The sequence below is a fragment of the Chrysemys picta genome, chromosome 1 (genome assembly GCF_011386835.1).
Source record: "Chrysemys picta bellii isolate R12L10 chromosome 1, ASM1138683v2, whole genome shotgun sequence".
Classification (NCBI taxonomy): domain Eukaryota; kingdom Metazoa; phylum Chordata; order Testudines; family Emydidae; genus Chrysemys; species Chrysemys picta.
The window spans coordinates 7,229,127-7,250,865 of record NC_088791.1 but is presented as its reverse complement, the minus strand read 5'-3'; the positions used below and the strand labels follow the sequence as shown (position 1 = coordinate 7,250,865).

The following is a 21,739-nucleotide window of genomic DNA, read 5'->3' as shown; positions in this document are numbered from 1 at the left end:
CAACGTCAGACAACCGTTTCTCACCTTTTTTCCTGGGTTACCTGTGCAGACGCCGTACCATGGCAAGCATGGAACCCATTCAACTCAGCTCAACGTCGGGGGTGGGGGGAGGGATAGCTCAGTGGTTTGAGCATTGGCCTGCTAAACCCACAGTTGTGAGTTCAATCCTTGAGGGGGCCACTTAGGGATCTGGGACAAAAATCAGTACTTGGTCCTGCTAGTGAAGGCAGGGGGCTGGACTCAATGACCTTTCAAGGTCCCTTCCAGTTCTATGAAATAGGTATATCTTAAAATATTATTAAAACACAGCAGTCATGAACATTGTAAACACCTCGCACATTATTGTGCAGTTTATGCTGAACCAGAACCTGCGAAACTAGGCGAGGAGGTGGTGATGAGGACATGGACACAGAATTCTCTCAAAGCACAGGCCCCGGAGCTTTGGAGATCATGGTGGTAATGGGGCAGGTTCATGCCGTGGAACGCCAATTCTGGGCCCGGGAAATAAGCACAGACTGGTGAGACCGCATAGTGTTGCAGGTCTGGGATGATTCCCAGAGGCTGCAAAATTTTCACATGTGTAAGAGCACTTTCATGGAACTTTGTGACTTGCTTTCCCCTGCCCTGAAGCACCAGAATACCAAGATGAGAGCAGCCCTCACAGTTGAGAAGCGAGTGGCGATAGCCCTGTGGAAGCTTGCAACGCCAGACATCTACCAGTCAGTCGGGAATCAATTTGGAGTGGGCAAATCTACTGTGGGGGCTGCTGTGATGCAAGTAGCCAAAGTAATCACTGAGCTGCTGCTACGAAAGGTAGTGACTCTGGGAAATGTGCAGGTCATAGTGGATGGCTTTGCTGCAATGGGATTCCCTAACTATGGTGGGGCGATAGATGGAACCCATATCCCTATCTTGGCACTGGACCACCAGGGCAGCCAGTACATAAACTGCAAGGGGTACTTTTCAATGGTGCTGCAAGCACTGGTGGATCACAAGGGACATTTCACCAACATCAACGTGGGCTGGCCGGGAAGGGTTCATGACGCTCGCATCTTCGGGAACACTAATCTGTTTAAACGGCTGCAGCAAGGGATTTACTTCCCAGACCAGAAATTAACCGTTGGGGATGTTGATAGGCCTACAGTTATCCTTGGGGACCCAGCCTACCCCTTAATGCCATGACTCATGAAGCCATACACAGGCAGCCTGGACAGTAGTCAGGAGCTGTTCAACTACAGGCTGAGCAAGGGCAGAATGGTAGTAGAATGTGCATTTGCACATTTAAAGGGTCGCTGGCGCACTTTACTGACTCGCTCAGACCTCAGCCAAACCAATATTCCCATTGTTATTGCTGCTTGCTGTGTGCTCCACAATCTCTGTGAGAGTAAGGGGGATACCTTTATGGCAGAGTGGGAGGTTGAGGCAAATCGCCTGGCCACTGATTACGCACAGCCAGACATCAGGGCGATTAGAAGAGCACACCAGGAAGTGCTGCACATCAGAGACTTAGTTTCATGACTGGCCAGGCTACGGTATGACACTTCTGTTTGTTTCTCCTTGATGAAAACCCACCCCCTTGATTGACTTATTCCCTGTAAGCCACCCACCCTCCCCCCTTCGATCACAGCTTGCTTGCAAAGGAAATAAAGTCACTATCATTTAAAAAACATGTATTCTTTATTAATTGATTATAAAAATAGGGAGAGAACTGACAAGGTAGCCCGGGTGAGGTGTGGGAGGAGGGGAGGAGAGAAGGAAGAGGCCACTTCAAAACTTGTTGAATGACAGCCTTCTGTTGCTTGGGCTGTCCACTTGGGTGGAGTGGCAGGGTGCATGGAGCATCTCCCCCCCACACACACACGTTCTTGGGCGTCTGGGTGAGGAGGCTATGGAACTTGGGGAGGGTGGTTAAACAGGGGCCGCAGTGGCACTCTGTGATCCTGCTGCCGTTCCTGAAGCTCCACCAGACACCGGAGCATGTCCATTTGATCCAGCAGTAGCCCCAGCATTGCATTCTGCCTCCTCTGATCTTCCTGCCGCCACCTCTCCTCTCAAGTGTCCCTCCTGTCCTCACGTTCAGTACAAGGTCACATTTTGCATCTTAATATTGGCCAATGGGCCCCCCCACCACTTGGCTAACTGCGGGGAGGATTTCTTTTCAGCCACAGGCAAACAGCCCAGTAGGAACGGCCACCTCAGAATGTCCCCTTAATTAAATTTCCTTATTTCAACCAGGTTACCATGAACGATATCACTCTCCTGAGGATAACACAGTGAAATAAAGAACGGCTGTTGTCTGAACGCCAGCAAACACCAGGACCATACGCTGCCAGGCTTTGTCATGGAGTGATACCAGATTACTTGCTACTAGCATGGCTTGGTCAAGTGTCCTACCATGGAGGACAGAATAAGGCTGCCCTCCCCAGAAACCTTCTGCAAAGGTTTTTGGAGTACCTCCAGGAGAGCTTCATGGAGATGTTCCTGGAGGATTTCGGCTCCATCCCCAGACATGTTAACAGACTTTTCCAGTAGCTGTACTGGCCGTGAATGCATCCCAAGTCCTCAGGGCAAATTAATCATTAAAAAACGCTTGCTTTTATATCATATTTTATATTTACAAAGGTTGTAATCAGGCACGGACTCACCCCTGCGGCGCCTCCTACTGGTTGTCTCGGGAATTAGCTCACCAGCATCCAGAGCGCCCTCTGCAGGCCAGGTGTCCCACCTGTCATTGGCCCCCTGTGTCCCTCCCAGACCCCAGTGCCCTTGGCTTGGGTGCTGCCCCCCGGCAGTATCCCACTCTCTCTCTTGGTCTCCCCACACAGGGGAACCCCAACCCCCTATCCCAGGGGAATCCCTACTGCCAGTCACCATCTAGCCCTCACACCCTGGGGCAGACTGCCGTCTATCAGCCAATCATCACCGGCAACAAGGGGTTTGGACTGGCTGCCTTCACCCACCCTCAGGTTGCCCCTCTGCAACCCCAATACCTATATGGGCCTAGGACCAGGCCCTGCAGCCTGGGGAGTTGCTGGCCTAGGGCTTCCCAGCCCCCAAGGCCTTTCCCCAGCCCTGCCTCACTCTAGGTTCCCGGTGAGCTCCCTGCAGCCAGGCCTGTCTCTCTCTCCTGTCAGAGGGAGAATCCTCTGCTCTGGCTATCCTGGCCTTCTTATAAGGCTGAATGGCTCAGTTTGGGGTGTGGCCCCAGCTGCAGCCACTTCCCCAATCAGCCAGGATTTTGCCCCTTTACACAGCCCCAGCCCTCTGCAGGGCTTTTCCAACCCCTTCAGGGCTGAAGCGGGCTTTCACCCCGCTACAAAGGTACACTCACCAGAGGTCCCTTCTACGGCTTCATGGTCCGGGATACTGCCTTGGGAGGGTTGGGAGGCTATTTCAGTCAGGCTGAGAAAAAGATCCTGGCTGTTGGGGAGAACGGTGTGCTGTGTGCTCTCCGCAAGCTCATCCTCATCATCATCTTCCCCGTCCGCAAAATCCTCAGGCATGGCTGAGACTGACCCCTCATTGGAATCCACGGTCAGGGGTGGGGTAAATAGCGGCCCCCCCAGAATTGCATGCAGCTCAGCATAGAAGCGGCATGTCTGTGGCTCTGCCCTGGAGCGTCCGTTTGCTTCTTTGGTTTTCTGATACGCTTGTCTGAGCTCCTTAACTTTCATGCGGCACTGTAGCGAGTACCTATTGTGGCCTCTCTCCATCATGCCCTTGGAGATTTTTTCAAATGTTTTGGCATTTCGTCTTTTGGAACGTAGTTCTGCTAGCACGGAATCATCTCCCCATACAGCGATCAGATCCAGTACCTCCTGTACGGTCCATGCTGGAGCTCTTTTTTGATTCTTGGACTGCATGGTTACCTGTGCTGATGAGCTCTGCATGGTCACCTGTGCTGATCAGCTTTCCACGCTGGGCAAACAGGAAATGAAATTCAAGAGTTTGCGGGGCTTTTCCTGTCTACCTGGCCGGTGCATCCGAGTTCAGATTGCTGTCCAGAGCGGTCACAATGGTGCACTGTGGGATAGCTCCCGGAGGCCAATACCGTCGAATTGTGTCCACACTAACCCTAATTCGAATCGGGAATGTCGATTTCAGCGCTTCTCCCCTCGTCGGGGAGGAGTACAGAAATTGATTTTAAGAGCCCTTTATGTCGAAGTAAATGGCTTCGTTGTGTGGACGGGTGCAGGGTTAATTCGATTTAACGCTGCGAAATTCGACCCAGACTCGTAGTGTAGACCAGGCCTGTGGCAATCAGCAAGGGGACGACACTGGAGCTTCAACACAAAATGCACATGCCCCTTGGCACTTGAATTGAAGGAGTAACTCCATTGGTGGGGAAGTAGGAAGCTCTTATTCTTGAGGTGTGTTAGCCACTAGAGGGTCACACACACATACACACATACACCAGTCCAGTGTATTGCACAGGAGTCTATATCTATTTTAAAAGAAAACTATTTCCACTGGATTTTATTTTAAATTTCATTGAAACGTCGCTATTGGCCTTAGGTTTTGTAAAAGCTTGATTTAATATAATCTAAATGCTAAGTCGCATTTGAGGAATGTGGCATTTTATACCCAGTTCTCACCAGAGAGGATAAATTTAGGGCATAAGACCATAAACTGAAGATTTCTCATTTGTCTTTCTGCTAGGACATAAATCCACCCTGCAACCACATGGAACAGTTAAAGGGCCTTTGTGAGTTCCATAAGAGAACAAATGTTAGCAGCATTGTCTTATCACATTCCCATAGAGGATATTTACATTCTGGCCTCTTGCAATTTTGGTTGGAGAAGAGTTTGTTTTCCCACCTAAGCTCTTGTGCAGTGTCATTGCAGCTGATAAATGTGTGCATTGCTTCAACCCCAAAACAGCTGTATTTCTTCTTTATATGCATTCTGTAAAGTCTCTGAGGGCCCATTTCTTCTAGATAAGGGGTTATAGAAATATAAGGGATGGTTATGCAAAAAGGTTTGGTTTAACTCTAAATACCTGTAATCACATGGAGGGACCCACAAGTCTGGAAGCTTGTATAAGTGTTTATTTTTTCAGTAGTGAGTATGGTGGTTTCTATGTACAGATCTTGGATGCGTAATGCATTCTGGTTCTTTTAAACTTCTGTAGAGATTTGGGGGATTTTCTTTTCTTAGCTCAGAAGGCTGGGAGAGCTAGCACCATATTCCTGTCATGATTATAGATGTGAAGGGCTAGATACTAGGCTGTGCTTCTTGAAAGGTGTTGCTCATGGAGAGAGTGTAAATATACAATCTTTGTGCCCTCCGCATTCTGAGCTGCTGACGAGACTAAGTTGTAAGTGAAAACAAATGTCTCTGTTTCTCTGACTTACAGCAGCTTCCCCAGGCTGCCTATGGTCTGCACAGCAACCCCAGTAGTACTCAGTGATACGGCTACTCCCCCTCTCATCCCTGACACCATCCCCTTGTGCCCCTAACCTGCCCCCGCCCTGGGGCTTATGAGGGGGAGTAGCATTGGGCAGTGCAGGTCAGCCATACACTGTGCCCTGTACACATACTCCTGTGTCTAGGGAATTCTTCCCCAGACCCTTGTGTCTTTGTATGGCCCCATACACTGCCAGACTGTAAGAATATCCATCACGCTCCACCTCAGATGCAGCTGCATTTCGGTGATGGATAAGTGATATCACCCAGACCACATTTTCAAACCTGGGTGCCTAAAGTTAGGCCCCTAAATCTAAATGTAGGCCCCTGGATAAGTTGACGTCAATTGTAAGTGCGCATCAGCACTGAAAATCAGGCAGTGTTTATAACTGGGACCCCAAAGGTAGAAGATACTTTTGAAAAGTATAAAGTGCCACAGGACTCTTTGCTGCTTTTGAAAATGTGGCCCTTAACCTTCCCAAGCCTCAGTTTCCCAAGTGTAACAAGGGTGTTGTGAGGATTGATTAGCTGGTTACAAAGAATAAGTGCTAATTACTGCTGTCATTCAGTTCAAATATAAGGCCCTTGTTAGACCTGTCTGGGATACTAGCCGCAGTGCTCGTTGCTGCCCCATAGACGGGATATCAGCAGGAGAGATGGTGCCGGGTCTGCAGAATCGCAGTTCTGAACGCAGGTGAAGGAAGTTAGTTTTATTTTCATTGCAAAAGAAGAAACGTTGAGGAAACCTAAGAAAGGTCAGGTGAAAAGTACAAACCGGATTGTCAACATGGGTAGGAAGGCAGTTTAATACTGGTGCTGGGGATTTAGCAATTGGGAGACATGAGCTAAAAATTCAGATCCTGGGAGTAACTGATAGAGGCTTAGATTGAAGTTGTTTTACACAGAGACAGATTTGCTGGAACCCGGACCAGGATGCTGTGCCAAACGCACAGCCCATAGGACGTATGTTTCCTCCTCTCCAAGGCAAATAATTCCCATCTTCTCTGAACCCACAAGCAGCCTCCTCCCGCCACATTGTCACTGTCCCACCACATTCCTGTCTCCACCCCAGTGCAGGTCTCCCCACCGGCCTCTTCACCTAGCTGGTAAATGGCCTGTATTTTTGCCCGACTGGGCACAATTACCAATAATAATGGCAGTCAAATTTTTCACCCTATTCTGATGGAACCATGGGGGAGGTGTCACCTTCCTCTGCAGCATGAGGCCTGGGTCACTTGCAGATTTAAACTAGTGTAAATGGTGGATTCTCTGTAACTTGAAGCCTTTAAACCATGATTTGAGGACTTCAGTAACTCAGCCAGAGGTTAGGGGTCTGTTACAGGAGTGGGTGGGTGAGGTTCTGTGGCCTGTGATGTGCAGAAGGTCAGACGAGATGATCCTGAGGGTGCCTTCTGACCTTGAAGTCTACGAGTCTACTCTTGCTTTAATCACAGGCTGCTACCTGTGTTTCTTTCTGAAGAACCACAAAAGGGTCTGTTACAGAATATTGGCCTGGTCCTAACATTTTAACACTGTGTAAGAATTCCATAGATGGAAAAGCAAAGGCAGGGACAAGAGATGTGCAGCAAGGAATCTTTACAGACAGATGCATCTCACAGTAGTTTGAACATACACAGGGCTTTTCATCAGCTGAATATGCTACTACATAAGTACAAAGGAATCAGATTTGGGGTTTGTTTTCTAAATGACGGTTGGCTTCATCCTTTTTATACTGTTGATTTGCCTCCCCACTTCTATTACTGATTGTCTCGCACATGCTCCATGATCTTCAGCAGACCTAGCCAGGTCTCTTCTGCAGTAGGGATGATTTGAGTGGCTGGCAGAAGGAAGCCGTAGCGACCTGTGTCTCGCAACTCAAAGGCGAAGGAGTATTTGATGCCATAATCATAGGACCAGTCAATACTGCCTCCACTGGCTTGGTCTGGAAGAGAGAGAGAGAAACCACACTAGGTGAGCTGGTTTGTGTCCAGGTGCACCAGTGCTAGCTAGTAGATGGAGTCCACTGGAGATGAGCATGCTTGGTACCTTTCAGGATTGGGTCCTCTATGAGGAAGCAAAGGGGCTTACTAGGGCTGGGTGTGCACTACTCAGACTGCACTGAATTTCTGGGAGTGGGCCCTATAAAGGTAACGTTGGTGTGGGTCAGACATTAGGTCAGCCTGTGGGGGATCAGTTGGCAATTAGTGAGGGATCCCATTGACCCATCATTACAAGGATGGACCTTCTAGTGGGATGAAGTCCCCACCTTAAGGAGGGAGGAGTGGACCCTTCTCCCCACTACAGCCCATCAAATGCAGAACTGCTCAATACTTACAAATAGTTGAGCAAATGGTCCCAACTTTATATGTCGTGCCATACAGTGAAGCCAGAGCACTGGCAGCTGCTTTCCCCATGGTGTCCTAGAGGGATCATGGAAGAGTCAGGAAGAAGTCAGATTAGGAAGATTAAACGTTCAAACTAAAACAGGGGAGAGTTTCTACCCCAAGCCTCATTTAAGAAAATATCCAAATTGGTTTAGAGCTGACCCTCACCCACCAAAAATTAGTGGTACTGAATCTATTAAAGTCTGAATTGCTGTATAGCGGGACACTAGCTACAGCATCCACCATGTTTACAATATTTTGGGAGGTATCATGGCTGGTAGTGGCCCGTACTATGTGCTTTAGAGGAAAGTGCAAGAAAGCCCCGTGGATAATTATAGTATAATCTCCCCATCGGGAAAGTTTCTTCCAAATTCCCATGAGTTAGTGGTTGGCGCATGGTTTGACACATACGCGGTGTGTAGTTCTTAAAAATATTCATATTGATATTATTTTATCCTATCTAATGGAACTGAGGATGTTCTCATACTTAAAGAGAACCAGGAAGTTGGGACTAGACCCAATGTGTGTGAGTGTTCTGTGTTGGGAATAGGGTGGTATGTGATTTCAATCAGGTGAACACTGAAGAATTATCCTTGAAAGTAGATGGTCAGACAATACCAAAAATGCAAAGTTTGAAGTATCTGGGTTCCAGAATCCAGGAAAATGGGGAAATGGAGGCTGAAATTAGAGCTAGGATCAAATGGAGAGAGATAAGTGGTGTAGTACGTGACAGGAAGATACCAGTAAGATTAAGAGGCAAAGTCTATAAAACAGTGGTCCGTCCAGTTTTAACTTATGGCACTGAGTGTTGGGCAACAAAGAAGAAACATGAGCAAATGATCGGTTGTTGAGATGGACGAGCGGTGTAAGCAAGAAAGACCACCTGAAGAATGTGTATGTTAGAGACATGTTCAAAGTCACAACCATAAGCAAAACAAGGAAGGAGGGAGGGATCAGATTTTAAAGATAGTGTATGGGGCCAGATTCTCATTTCACTCATACTTGAGGAGCCACATTGAGTTTAATGGAGTTGCTCTGGTCCATGTAAGGGAGAAGTTAGCCCGTGATTATTGTCTTAAAAATGTCATTTTAATACTTGGCTAACACTCAAAATATGAAAGGCAACTCTAGGGAGACCAGATGTCCCGATTTTATAGGGACAGTCCTGATTTTTGGGTCTTTTTCTTATATAGGCTCCTATTACCCCCCACCCCCCGTCCCGATTTTTCACATTTACTGTCTGGTCATCCTAGACAACTCAGTCAGGACAGAGAAAGGCTTAGGGTTAAGAAGCTGCTGTATCTCACCAGCTCTTTGTAGTCAGCAGGGTTGGTGCACTTATACCCAAAGGGGAACAACAGAAGCTGAGAGTAGCTGTGAAGGGTGAGGAAGGCCTTGATGTTCCCATGGCTCTTGATAAAGTTTACAACATTTTTTACTTCCACTTCCGAGTTGGCGCTGGGTCCATGGTAAGAGTCAGAGCAGGGGTTGGTACTGGCTCCAGGGCCTGTTGGTGCAAGTGAGGATCAAAGGTAAATCTGTAAAACGATAACTCAAGGGAATTCAATGCAGATTGACACAAAGATGAAGGTGCCTAATACTGTACAGTGAAAACTCTAGCAACAGATCTTTTCTCAGGGACAAGGCCTGACAGACTGATAGATGATAGAAAAGTATTTTGAGAGGGTGAACATTAGAAAAAGACACATTGTTACGATGGATAGATAACTCAGGCCTTCTTTTGCTCCCTGGCAATCCATCAAGAAATTACTCTTATGAAATACGATTACTATCAGCTTTTACCATTTTATTTCTGAATCTCTCATGATGTTGGCTTCTACATCCGTTGGGCCAGATTCTGATCTCAGTAACACCATTGTAAACCTGGAGTACTTCCACTGGTTTTACCTTGGTTTTACACTAGTATAATAGAGATCAGAATCTGATCCATACAACATGTGAGCTGTTAGACTTTTTTCTTCCAAGCTGATGTAGAAATATAAGTCAATAATAACAGGAGGAAAATTGAAAATAGTTGATCTTATCCATCTTATTTTATAAAAAACAGCAACAAATAGAATCCTTCCAGGCCTCCAGGTAAATACGCCTCTCCCCCAATATAACACGACCCGATATAACACGAATTCGGATATAACACAGTAAAGCAGTGCTCTGGGGCGAGGAGGGGAGGGGAGAAAGGCTGTGCACTCCGGTGGATCAAAGCAAGTTCGATATAACGCGGCTTCACCTATTACGCGGTAAGATTCCTGAGGACAGCATTCTATCGGGGTAGAGGTGTAATGCATTTACCTGACTGTCTAGAGGCCAATAGTAGAGGGAGTCAGTGATTGATGTGACATCCCTCAGCAGAGTGCATGCTGGGAGGGATGTCACATTGACGAAGGAGACATTGATCCAAGCAGAGCTAGACCATATTGAAACCGAAGCAAAAACTCCTTTGAACTAGTAAATGTGTAGATGCCCTGTTTAGCCTGACATACTCTGGGCATTCAGCCCTATAATGCTACAGATGCCTATATTTTGCATGTCACTTTTAAAAAGCCCTAGATTGTTCGTTCCCCTGTGACTAGGTACATGGAAGGGAAACAGCTTTGGTAGTGACAACTGTAGATGAAAACTCTTCTTCTACCTCCAAAGCCTGCATCCCAGTTCCTATTTGGATCAACTCCAATGCACAGGCTCCCAGAATTCTTAGAACGTGTCTTCCGCCACATACGATTCTGAAATAAAGAAACATAATGGATTCAAAAGGCGCAAAGCTTGGTGATTTCATTAAAGCTTCCAGTCAGAAATAGCAACCATTCAGCTGTAAGTGAAGCTCAGACTAGATTATCACAATTGTCCCTTCTGATCTTGGAATCTATGAATCTATCAGTGCAAGAGAGAAGCCTAACGTGACTTCTGCTAGACTGGCTCGGGGGGTGGACCAAGGGGAGCAGTGGAAGCACTGGTGAATATCCAGGAGGGAACAATGATGGATTAGATGGCTCAGTAGGTCTCTGTGGTGACGCTACCCTATTGTGATCTACCTTTACAAGGCTAAATATGTATCTGCTGAACGTGTTTTTCTAAAACAAAACTTTCCATTTTTTGATGGCATGGCCGATCACCGCCCAGCTTCCAGAAGTGCCTGGTTCGGTTTGGAAATGGGGATGTAATCACACCGTGGTTACTCACATTGGTATGAGTGAATGCAAATCCATCAGGGTTTGTGACAACCAGCAGGAAAATGTCCATTCTGTTTAACAGGGAGGTGACAGATGGATTGTTCCCATACTCAGACGCAATCTAAGCAGAGATAAAATACATTCCAACATGCTTATCAGAGTCGCTTCTTCCCCAAATGCTCATACAGTTATGTACTGGGGTTGGGGTAAGCAGGGTTGGGGTGTACAATACAGCTGCATTTCTCTGGTGACTTAGTCATTTTCAGCGGAATTTATGCTCTCATTTTAAAATAATTTATTTTTTTGGCCCTTCTGTTGGCAAAGATAACCTTCCCAGTGTGACTCTTTATCTCTGAGACCGCAGACTGAAACAATAGCTCTGAGGGGTGTGAACCACCCTTATTCATTTCAGTGGAAGGTGAGCCCTGAAACTTGATGACGAATAAGAGACACTTTAAAAGTTACTGTCTTGTTGGTACGTCATCTATCATATTGGTGTGACTGTCTCTAAACAATATGTAATTGTACAGATGTAAGGTAGTGGTGAAAGCACAGCATTGGGAGTCATGACTCCTGGATACTATTCTCAGCCCTGTCAGTGATTCACTGTGAGACCTTGGGCAAGTCATTTAACCTCTCTGTGCCTCAGTTTCCCATTAGTTATGAGGCTAGTAAGACTGACCTACCGCAAAGAAGAGCTATGAGACTAAAATAAATTGCTGTAAAGCCATCTGAGATCTTTAGATAAAAAGTGCTACAGACAAGTAAAGCATTATTAACTATGTAAAAATCAATATAATTGATTCTGGGTTATGTTAGATCATTATAGAATACTTGCAATGCTAATACTGTACCTAATTCTGGCTGGGTTACAGTAAGTTCAAAGTAGAAAGGAAATAAAAATGTATCTACAAAAGAACATCTAGGGCCTGATTCTCTTCTGCCTTGCATGCCACGTAATCATTTATTCCTGTGCAAAACGAGTGCAAAATGGCTGTAACACACTGAGAAGTCAGAATGGAGAATCAAGCCCTTGATCTGTGTAAAATATACTGCAGATTTATGAATAAGCTGTTTTCTCACAGTTTTTTCTGTGTTGTTTTTTCTCTCAGAGGCAATAATGAATTAATGTCTCAATGTAGTGATAGGAGTCAGTGTGTTGCTGGAAGTGCAGATGAGACATAAAACTGAATTACTGACATTTGCTGTTAAAGATCCCATGTGTCTTTTCACAAGAGTAGGGCTATTAAATTTGATGTCCTGACCAAATTGCATTTTTCTGACCTAAAATTCCCCTTACAGTTTCAATTGAATATAGCATGTTTCACTACCTGTTTTAAATTTCGGTGCAGTGTTAAACAGCTGCCACGTTCCACCCCAGAAGTGGGTGTATTTCATGGGTGGGTGAAGCAATCCCTATAAACCTTGGTTGGTAAAGTATATACAGTAGACCATTCTGGTATCTTTTCATGAAAGGTGCTGTATATAGGCAATGTATTCTTTTAAATATTTTATCAATCAATAATAGTCAGTAGCCATCCCAGGAGAAAAGAAAGTCAATCCACTAACCTTTTTAGCTGTCCACAGTGCAGTTGCCTGGGTGATCCATTCTCGGGAGTGGATACCGGCATCGAGCCAAATGGCAGGACGGTTGGTTCCTCCAGTGCTGAACTGCAAAATGAAACATAAACTTTAAAAACACTCACTAGCGCGAGTCCTCTCACTTCCTATCCCACTCTTTTTTCCATCTGAAATATTGGAAATGATGGAAAAGCAATGGGTCTGAATGAAGTTGTGTGGCATAAAACTGGTGTAATGGAGTGGAGAATCAGACCCCGTGATGGGATATTTGCCTTAATGCTGCTGGTAAACTTGCCAGATTTACCAGTTCATTGACTTAACTTTGTCATTTGCAGTTTTTGCTACAGCATCTGCTCCCTGTCCTCCTCTGTTTCTGATGAGGAAGCCGCTGTGTATACACATAATATCTTCACCAGCCCCAAATGTGCCCATTATTCATATCTGTTGTTAAGTCAGCCAGGATCCTCCAAAAATTAAGGATATGTATCATTATTCTAAATGAGCATCTTTGGCACGGTGCCACCTAAGAGCTAAGTAAGCGACTCAGTCTCACCCATGACAGTGGCTTTCCCATTTGGACCAACATAAATTGAACAAAGCCAACATCTGGAATGAGTCAGGTTTTTTTCTATTTTTGCAAACCAAGGCTCCAGTTTTTCAAAGGTACTGAAGTCCCTGAGGCATAAACACAAAGTTCTCATTATTTGCAGTGAGTAAAGATCCCATAATACTTTTTTGCAAGAGTCAGGGTGTTGGCCGAAGGCCCTGGCCAAATTCAAATGTGATTAATTCCATAAAGCCGCCTTCTGCAGTAGCACCTTGGCAAAGTTATTTTTGAAAAGGTTGCTCAGTTCTGCTGAACAGCTGTCCCATTAACGACCGGCAGTGGTGGCAATGTAGTGGTGGGTGGAGTGATTTCTCTCTCTAGATGTTCTGGGACGTTTTGTACAGACAGGTGCTAGAGAAATGTAAAGTTGTTGTTACATTCACAGGAACAATACCTTGAGAACGTACATGGGCCGCTTTTCATAAGACTCTCCAATCTTCTGTTTGCTCACAAGGCTGGGATACTCAGCTGCAAGGTCGTCCAATGCTGCATAAATCTAAAATTTAAAATAATGACAGAGTTTATATGCTATCAAATATTTTAATGCTAATCCTTGTGTTGATGCGAGAGCTTTCTCCTCTGTAGTGCTTGCTGCCTGCCTGGATGTCTCCACTTTACTTCCCATTTACTTTCCACCGTCACAAAACGCCTCTCTTCTCTCTTGCCTGTACAGCTTCATTTTTCTCTCCTTCAGCTATTATCTATCTCTGATGTGAAATTATCTAATTCTGCAAAGCATTTTGGGGTGCAGTTTATAAAAAAGATCCTACACAAAAGCAATTTGGACCACATATTTCTGAGAAGGGGATCCCCTCGTTCTTCACCCCCTTACTTCCCAATTTTTGCCTTCAAAAGCTCTGCATCACAGCAGACCTTTCTTAGCTGAGAAGGGCTAGAATTGGCTTCCTCTAAAGCCCCCAGCATTGCTCTGTGTGTAGGCCAGAAAAGGGGGTTCACTGTAGGGTATTGTTTGATGCCATTCTCCCAAAGCAGGGACCTGAGCCCTCACTCCTTGGTATTGGGCTAACACTCTACCTCCAGACTGATCATTAGAGCAACGTGGAAGATAGTCTGTCATCTCTGACACTGAACTCGCACACTGCCAGTCACAACCAACGTCACATGGAAGAAAGTTGTATAAAATCACTTTTCTGGTGCATTTAGTGGGCCTATCTCTGTTCTCATTCATCCCAAGGTAAATCTGCAGTTACTCCACAGAAGTCAATAGAGTTACGCTGGTAAAAAAAACCAAAACAGCGTGAGATCCAAATCAGACACATTTTAATTTGATGAGACCGTACACCTAGCATTTTTATTGTCTAAAATAAGTGTGACATTCAATAGCTGTACATCAACACAGAGGAGGCCACATAATGTAGCAAAATAGGACCTGCAAGACATTGCTCCATCTAGTCTGGTACCCTGGTTCCTGTAGCAGCAAAACAGACCATGCATACAACTAGATCCAGCCCAACAATGTGGAAGCCCAGCGCTGGAATGGAGATGCTGCAGGCCTGGATTAAAGTGCATTGATAGAGCTATGTGTGGGCCCTGGACTGGAATAACAGGGGTAACGAAATGCAAAGTATTGGCAGAGCTGTGTGGAGAGGTTTGAGCACCTGCTTGTAATATTCCTACCTTTTAGCAACTGAGAGTAATCCTTCAATGCGATGAGTCCTAAATAAACCCATTATAAAACACAACTGACCTACTTGCAATGGTCTGAGATATTAAAACTGCTGTGGAGAATGCAGAAAGGAAGCCAAGAAGGAATTCAACATACTTACAAAGAATGTTTGAGTGGAGGTAACATGCAAAAGCAGGACAGAATTAAATAATCTCTCTCCCAAAGAGCTGAACTTGAAATACTTACAGTTTCTAAGGGGTGATAAGCTCCATAGTTGAAATTACTGGTGCCACGTTCCCTTCGTTGATTGTTGACCATCTCTTGCTTTTCTTCCTCTATTATGACCTAAACCAAGCAATTCAAATCTGTGAGGAAGGCCAACTTCTTCGGTAGGATTTTAATCAAGTGTCAGAATTGGGAAATGAAGTGGCAGCACTCCACACGAGCTGTGTCCCAGGTGTCAGACTCCAGACACAACTGCAGAACAGCTGGATGTTTCCACTAAACTCATCGGCAGTGGAATAGGTCACACTGTTCGCATTTAAATGGTCAACATTAAGTTTCATTAAGCTGAATGGGGATAGTGTCAGAATTCCTGAAAAAGGAACAAGGTTGCTACTGCAAAGAGTTAACAGTGATTTAGCTGGTCTGTTGGAAATACTGCTTGTCAAGAGTCCCGCGGTTCAACGCCTAACAGAGATGTTTTTCTCACACTGGGATGTAGGGTTCTAGTAACTTGAGGGGAGCCAACGTCGTTCTTGAAAAATGTAGTCAGACTCTTAATAGCTAAATACAGGGTCTACAAAGAATAATAAAAGGAAGCCTATCCATGTGGAAGGAAGAACTTAAATAGACCCTGCATCACTGATCTGGTACCTGTTGTGAGAGCTGTAGTTGGCTTTCACAAGATTTAGGGAAACCTGCATTGGTACAGGTAGGCTTATGAGAGGTAGGAATCTTTAGTGCTGTGTATTGCTTTTATTATAAATAACATCAATGAGGATAAATGCAGGGATTAGGGAGATAAATCACGCATCAGTGAAGTACTTTTGTCTACCTGCAGGTCTTCAAGCAGGATAGAGTACTCGATGTGGTGGGACTCCAGGAAGACTTTGACTGCTTGGAGACTGGGAAAGGGGACTCGAATATCCACAGGAAGTGCTGGGTTTGAGGGGCGTAGCCAGAAATCAAGCTGAAGAGAAGACAAACAATACAGATCAGGGAATCATTTCAGAAAAATGGACTTTGGGGAACATCTCTCAAGAAGCCCTGAAAATCTCTAACTCCCCCAAGTTGGGATAACACCTTTGGTTTTGCACCACTTCACACTTTAGCATATTCTATTATCTGAGACTCTCAAATCACTAATCATCATTGGGCTTCACAACACCCTTGCAACATATAAGTATTACTGTCCTCACTTCACAAATAGGGTAACAGAGGACCTTGGAAAGACAAAAACTGGCATTTTCATTGATTTCAACAGCCCTTCAGCAGCATAAGTGACAGGAGATTTAGTACCATATCTATTATGACGGTCTTGTATTTTCCCCTCACCAGCTATAGTTTCAAGAAATGCTCCATATATAGATGATTATATGATACTATGAGTGTTGCTTTTGCTTCTTTTATAGTGTTGCCTATTTTATCTTGCATGTATATAATACAAATAAATACAATAGATTAATTTTAAGAGAAGTTCTCATCAATGGTGATAAAATCTATAATGCCTAGTGACAGGTTTCAGAGTAGCAGCCGTGTTAGTCTGTATCCGCAAAAAGAAGAACAGGAGTACTTGTGGCACCTTAGAGACTAACAAATTTATTAGAGCATAAGCTTTCGTGGACTACAGCCCACTTCTGAACTTCTGATGCTCTAATAAATTTGTTAGTCTCTAAGGTGCCACAAGTACTTCCTGGCTCTTTGAGCTGTGGTCCAAGTGTAGTGACAAGTACTCCTGTTCTTCATAATGCCTAGTGTTTCACATCATGCTTATCTTCCTCATAACACAATACATACATTCATTAATTATCATAATGCCAATAGAAGACCAGTATATAAATATTATCATCCCGGTTTTAAAAGGAGGAAACTGAAACACAGAGGTTTAAAGTAGGGTGACCAGAGAGCAAGTGTGAAAAATCGGGATAGGGGATGGGGGGTAATAGGCACCTATATAAGAAAAAGCCTCAAATATCGGGACTGTCCCTATAAAATCGGGACATCTGGTCACCCTAGTTTAAAGTGACTTGCTTTAGGTCAGGCACAATCAGACACAGGATTAGAACTCAGGAGTTCCTGTTTCCAGGATGGGGCTAAGACTACTAGATCATGCCTCTTGTATTGAGCATGAACCAACAGTGGGACACCATTGTGAAAAAGACTAAATATCATGCTGAGGTAAATTAACAGAAGTATCATATGTAACAATGGGAGGCAATTGTTCCACTCTGCTTGGCACTGGTGAGGTCTCAGCTAGAGTACTGTATTCAGTTTTGGGCCCCACGCTTTAAGAAAGATGTGGACAAATTGAAGAGAGTCCAGAGGGGAGTGACAAAAAATGATAAAACCTCACCTATGAGGAAAGGTAAAAAAAAAAACTGGGCTTTTATTTAGACTTGAGAAAAGAAGACTAAGGGGGGGACCTGATAACAGTCTTTAAATATGTTAAGACCTGTTGTAAAGAGGACAGTGATTAATTGTTCTCCATGTCCACTAAAGGTAGGACAGGAAGTAATCAGATTAATCTGCAGGAAGGGAGATTTAGGTTAGATATTAGGAAAAACTTTCTAACTATAAGAGTAGTTAACACTGGACTAAGGACAGGTTGTAGAATCCCGATCATTGGAACTTTTAAAGAATAAGTTAGACAAACACTTGTCAGGGATGTTGGTCCTGCCTCAGTGCAGAGGTCTGGACTAGACCACCCGAGGTCCCCTACAGCCTGACATTTTTATTATTCTATACTATTATTATTATTATTTTATTTATTTATGGCAGTTCCCACATTGTGAAAACAATTTCCAAACAAACAAAGTTAGGCACAATCCCTGCCCTGAAGAACTCACAAGCGGAAAGATTAACAAATGCCTGTAGAAAGTGTAATGACACACCTGAAGATGCTCCAGTGTTTCTAACAGCTGTAGTTTGTTAATCTCTTCTTCACTGTTTGCCTTCACCCGAAGAACCTGGTCGCTACAAAAAATGAAATAAATCTTACCAAATGGGTTTGTGGAAAATAGATTTTGTCAGATTAATTTGCTGTTATTTTTTGATGAGATTACAAATGTGGCTGATAATGGTTCCTGTTCAACCACTGGTGAAGATTTGTTGCACAAGTGTTGCAGCATATGTGTGGGGCCCACCTCTTGTCCTGATCTCCAATTTTGCAGTCAAAATAAAGGTGATAGGCTTTTTTAACCATAGTGGTTATACTGTGCTTTCGTGATGCAAAAGTCACTTCACCACAAACATAGCAGTTATCTGCACTGCTCACACACGTACGAGGCATCTCTGCTCACTTTGGCTAAACAGAAATGTGTCCCTTTGCAAAATCAAACACTGACAAATAAGAGAGCATGACACTGTATGATTTCTAGAGCTGATATAGGGCAATTTGTTCAGCAGAGTGATGTAAGCTTCGTTATGATTGCATCATCCATGACTTCTAGGAATAACATGATGCAATTCATATCATGTCTGATGCAATACCAGCTTCAGATTGCATCATTCATTGTTTTGCCTAAAAAGCAAGTACTGTCCAAACCCAGTCATAGATTTATTCATAGATCCAGTCAAAGATATATTTTAGTGATTTCTGGTTTAAATTGAGATCCCTTCCCTTTATAACTCACTTATCCTCCGCCATTCCCATGTCAAGGGGCATATATACTGACCCAATAGCATATCTGGAAAACTAGAGCCAATCAACAATTTTAAGCATCATTTTCGATCTCAGTGACCCAGAATTAGTAATGTTTGACTACATTTATTTCAGAAGCATTTTGGCTGTAGAGCAGTGTTATCAGAGTGGTTCCTTCTGGCCTTGGAAGCTATGAATCTATTAAATGAGCTCTACAGTTTGATGTTATATATAACGCAGTTCTCCATTCTTGTCTCCAACTTCAAAAGACAGGCGTCCCAAAGGCCAATAATCTCATGAAAACTCAGGGCTGACAAGGTTCCAGGATGGACCAAAAGAGAGTCATTTTGCATTTATTTTATTTGATCTTTCTTTCTCCCCCTTTTCCTCTTTGTATGTGATCTGTCTTCTTAAATTTTAAGCTTTTCTGGGGCAGGGACTGAATCTTTGAATGTGTTTTATAACACCTAGAACAATGGGGCTCTGACTGGAGCCACTACAAGCTACTGTAATATAAATATTAAATCATAATAATAATCATAGAGCCCAGTACATGTCCCCGTGTAGCTCTGCTGTTACAGCTGGGAGGTCTGCATCTCTGATAGTGCAAACCTGCCAGCTGAGTGGTGCTCTTATCTTGACTAGTATTTACTTTTTTTCTATTGTCCATTGGGTTCCAGTCAGACAGTAGAAACTTATACAGAACAGATACAGCAGGGAAAACATCAGCAGTGCAAGTTTCCCTTGCTAATATACCTCACTTTAAATCTGGTTGAACCACCCTTAATGTGAGAGAGAAGTATCCAGGCTTCTAGCAATCCTTGGCCACTCTACTTAGGCTGTCAAGAAAATTGCAAATTATGTGTTAATTAAACAGGCTTTTGTGATGTATGGATGTTTGTTCACTTGGGATCTGATGTCTATTTCCCACATTCTAGCAGACATCCATCAGATTTTGTATTGTATTTTAGTCAAGTTCTTATACACTTAATGAGATTAAAAGGCAACAAGCTTAAAGCACATATTTTAATGCAATGTGTGAATAAAGCTGTGTAACCTCATGCTGTAAAATATTATAATACAAATTGTTTAGTAAGGTTCTGAAAGAGATCAGACATTTATACTCCAAAAAAAAAAAAAAGAGAGAGAGAGAAAAGAATCTTCAGGAACGTACCTAGCATAAAAATTAACAGAGGCTATCAATCTTCATGCTTGAGGAACATAGTTGAAGCTCAGCTGTGCAAAACTTTGGGATTGGAAGGAACAACCCTTGGCCAGGATTGGGGTTAAACTCAGACTATTTTGTGAGGTTCATGAACGTTTGGAGCTACTCTTGGTCCACTTTTTAGTGAACATGGGGCCAGATGATGGTTCTGAATCAAAACCGCGTGAAACTGGGAAGTTTCAACTAAGTTTAACTTTTCATTTTTGGGCTTCCTCAAAATTCAAAGCAAACCTCAAGGGACTTCAGGAGGTTTGGGCTTCAATCAGATGAGAAACAAGAGATGGGCTTCAATCAGAACCCTGAATCTCAGCACCCCTGTGCTCTGGGCAAGTTTGGATCTGGAACCTGATTCTAGTTTTCCTTAAGGGATCCTATTTCTATAATGAGCCAAACCGAACTCATGGGTCCAAACATTCTCAAACTTTGTGGTGAGATTCTGATCCACTTCCAGATCCGTACTTTTGAGGCTGATCCCTAGCTCTATAATAAGATGAAGCAAAATCCCAGGTAAACCTAAACATTGGGGAAATTTGGATCAATCCACACCCCAAACTCTGTAGCATGATCCCAACTCTCTTGTGAACTCATCAATCTAAAGAAATTGTTTCCTCAGACCCCTGAGAACCAAACTGCTGTGCCCTCTACAGCTCTAGATGTACTGTATAATTAAGTGCATTATACGGATTTTAGTCCTTCCTCTGGATCACTAGATGTCAAAACAGCTTCATGATCCCTCTCAATAAAAGATCTGAGATGCACAGAAAAAGCCAAGGTGGTACTTTGTGAAAACTAATTAGCTAATGAAAAGCAAAGTATGTGCCCCAAACCTTTTAAACTAAGGTACTCAAAGATAAAAAGGGTTTAGAATAACATGGCCTTTGAATCAGAGATCTTCTATTAAAATGTAACTCACCCAACAAATGTTTCTAGGCACCAGGCAGCCCCAGCAAGGGCGCTGAAAAACAAAATCAGCCTCATGTTTGAAGGGTTATCCAGAAACAGAAGACCGATGATCTAGCAAGCAAGACCATATTTATATATGGGGCCTGACGTGGCCCCCCTCTTCAACTAAAGTGGTATCTGAATCCCATATGATTGAATTCCCACATATGTCAAAACTCTCAAGGTAGTTGGGCAGATAAGGATGTAATTTCTCCTCTAAGGGTACTTTGCACTCTGATGTTGTGATAATTGGCAGCTGGCTGGGCCAAATTCAGCAAAGCTGGCACAGGAAGGTGTCAAGTTCAAAGCTTTGCCTGCAAAGCTCTATGTGCCCTAGAGGAGATTCAGCCCTCAAGAAGGAGATGGTGTTTCCCCCAGGGGCGCTGGAGGCAGCCTTAATGCCTGTTGGAAATGCATAGGAGCTCCACTGCCGTATGCTCTGCCCAGCCTGGCCCTACCCCCTTTCACAAGTATGGCTCACTTCTGTATTGCAGTGGCTCTGTTCCTGTAACTACGGTTGTTGCCATTTTGCCCTGTTGCACCCTGGTACTCAGCAGAAGTTCGGCTTAGTTCCTCAATGAATTTGTCCAACTGTACTTAAGATGGAGGAACTCCTGTGTTACATCTGCTGTGGAAAGAGATGTCTTTACTAAGCCATGCCAAGGCAATGATATTTATATTTTTAAATAAGCACACTCTTATACATACATTAGCCAGCACATTGTGCTGGGTATATTTATTGTCTGTAGCCAAGTTTTATTGAAATGAGTCATTTCCTTGAACCCTCCCATGCTGTGTTTTCACACAGGTTCTGTCTACCTAGTGCAGTGGCTTCAAGCAAACGAAAACCCAAATATAGCTCAAATGAAGGCAAGTCACATGGTGATACCCCTGGAGGAATCCTCTTCTAAGGAACT

General features: G+C 44.0%; 1 protein-coding gene and 1 long non-coding RNA gene across 2 annotated transcripts in view; one reads left to right on the top strand and one right to left on the bottom strand.

Annotated features, from left to right (window-relative positions):
* Window positions 1-21,739, top strand: part of LOC135972807 (uncharacterized) — a 348,625-nt gene that overhangs the window by 309,736 nt on the left and 17,150 nt on the right. The gene's annotated exons all lie outside the window — the stretch shown is intronic.
* LOC101942769 (carboxypeptidase A2) lies at window positions 6,988-21,068 on the bottom strand. The gene is made up of 11 exons (XM_008174061.3): window positions 20,794-21,068; window positions 17,907-17,988; window positions 15,851-15,985; window positions 15,040-15,138; window positions 13,561-13,662; window positions 12,548-12,649; window positions 10,989-11,099; window positions 10,441-10,531; window positions 9,098-9,297; window positions 7,742-7,826; window positions 6,988-7,348 (listed from the first exon to the last, which is right to left on the bottom strand). Exons 1-11 carry the CDS (start codon window positions 20,856-20,858, stop codon window positions 7,164-7,166), a joined length of 1,257 nt encoding a protein of 418 aa, XP_008172283.1. The 5' UTR covers window positions 20,859-21,068; the 3' UTR covers window positions 6,988-7,163.

Bases quoted from the DNA above. Each gene is read 5' to 3' on its own strand.
- LOC101942769 (XM_008174061.3), bottom strand. From the start codon at position 20,858: ATGAGGCTGATTTTGTTTTTCAGCGCCCTTGCTGGGGCTGCCTGGTGC. The intron at 17,989-20,793 runs GTGAGTTACATT...CATTTTTTGTAG, and splicing joins TGCCTAGAAACATTTGTTGG to CGACCAGGTTCTTCGGGTGA. The intron at 7,349-7,741 runs GTAAGTATTGAG...TCTCTCTTCCAG, and splicing joins GACCATTTGCTCAACTATTT to ACCAAGCCAGTGGAGGCAGT.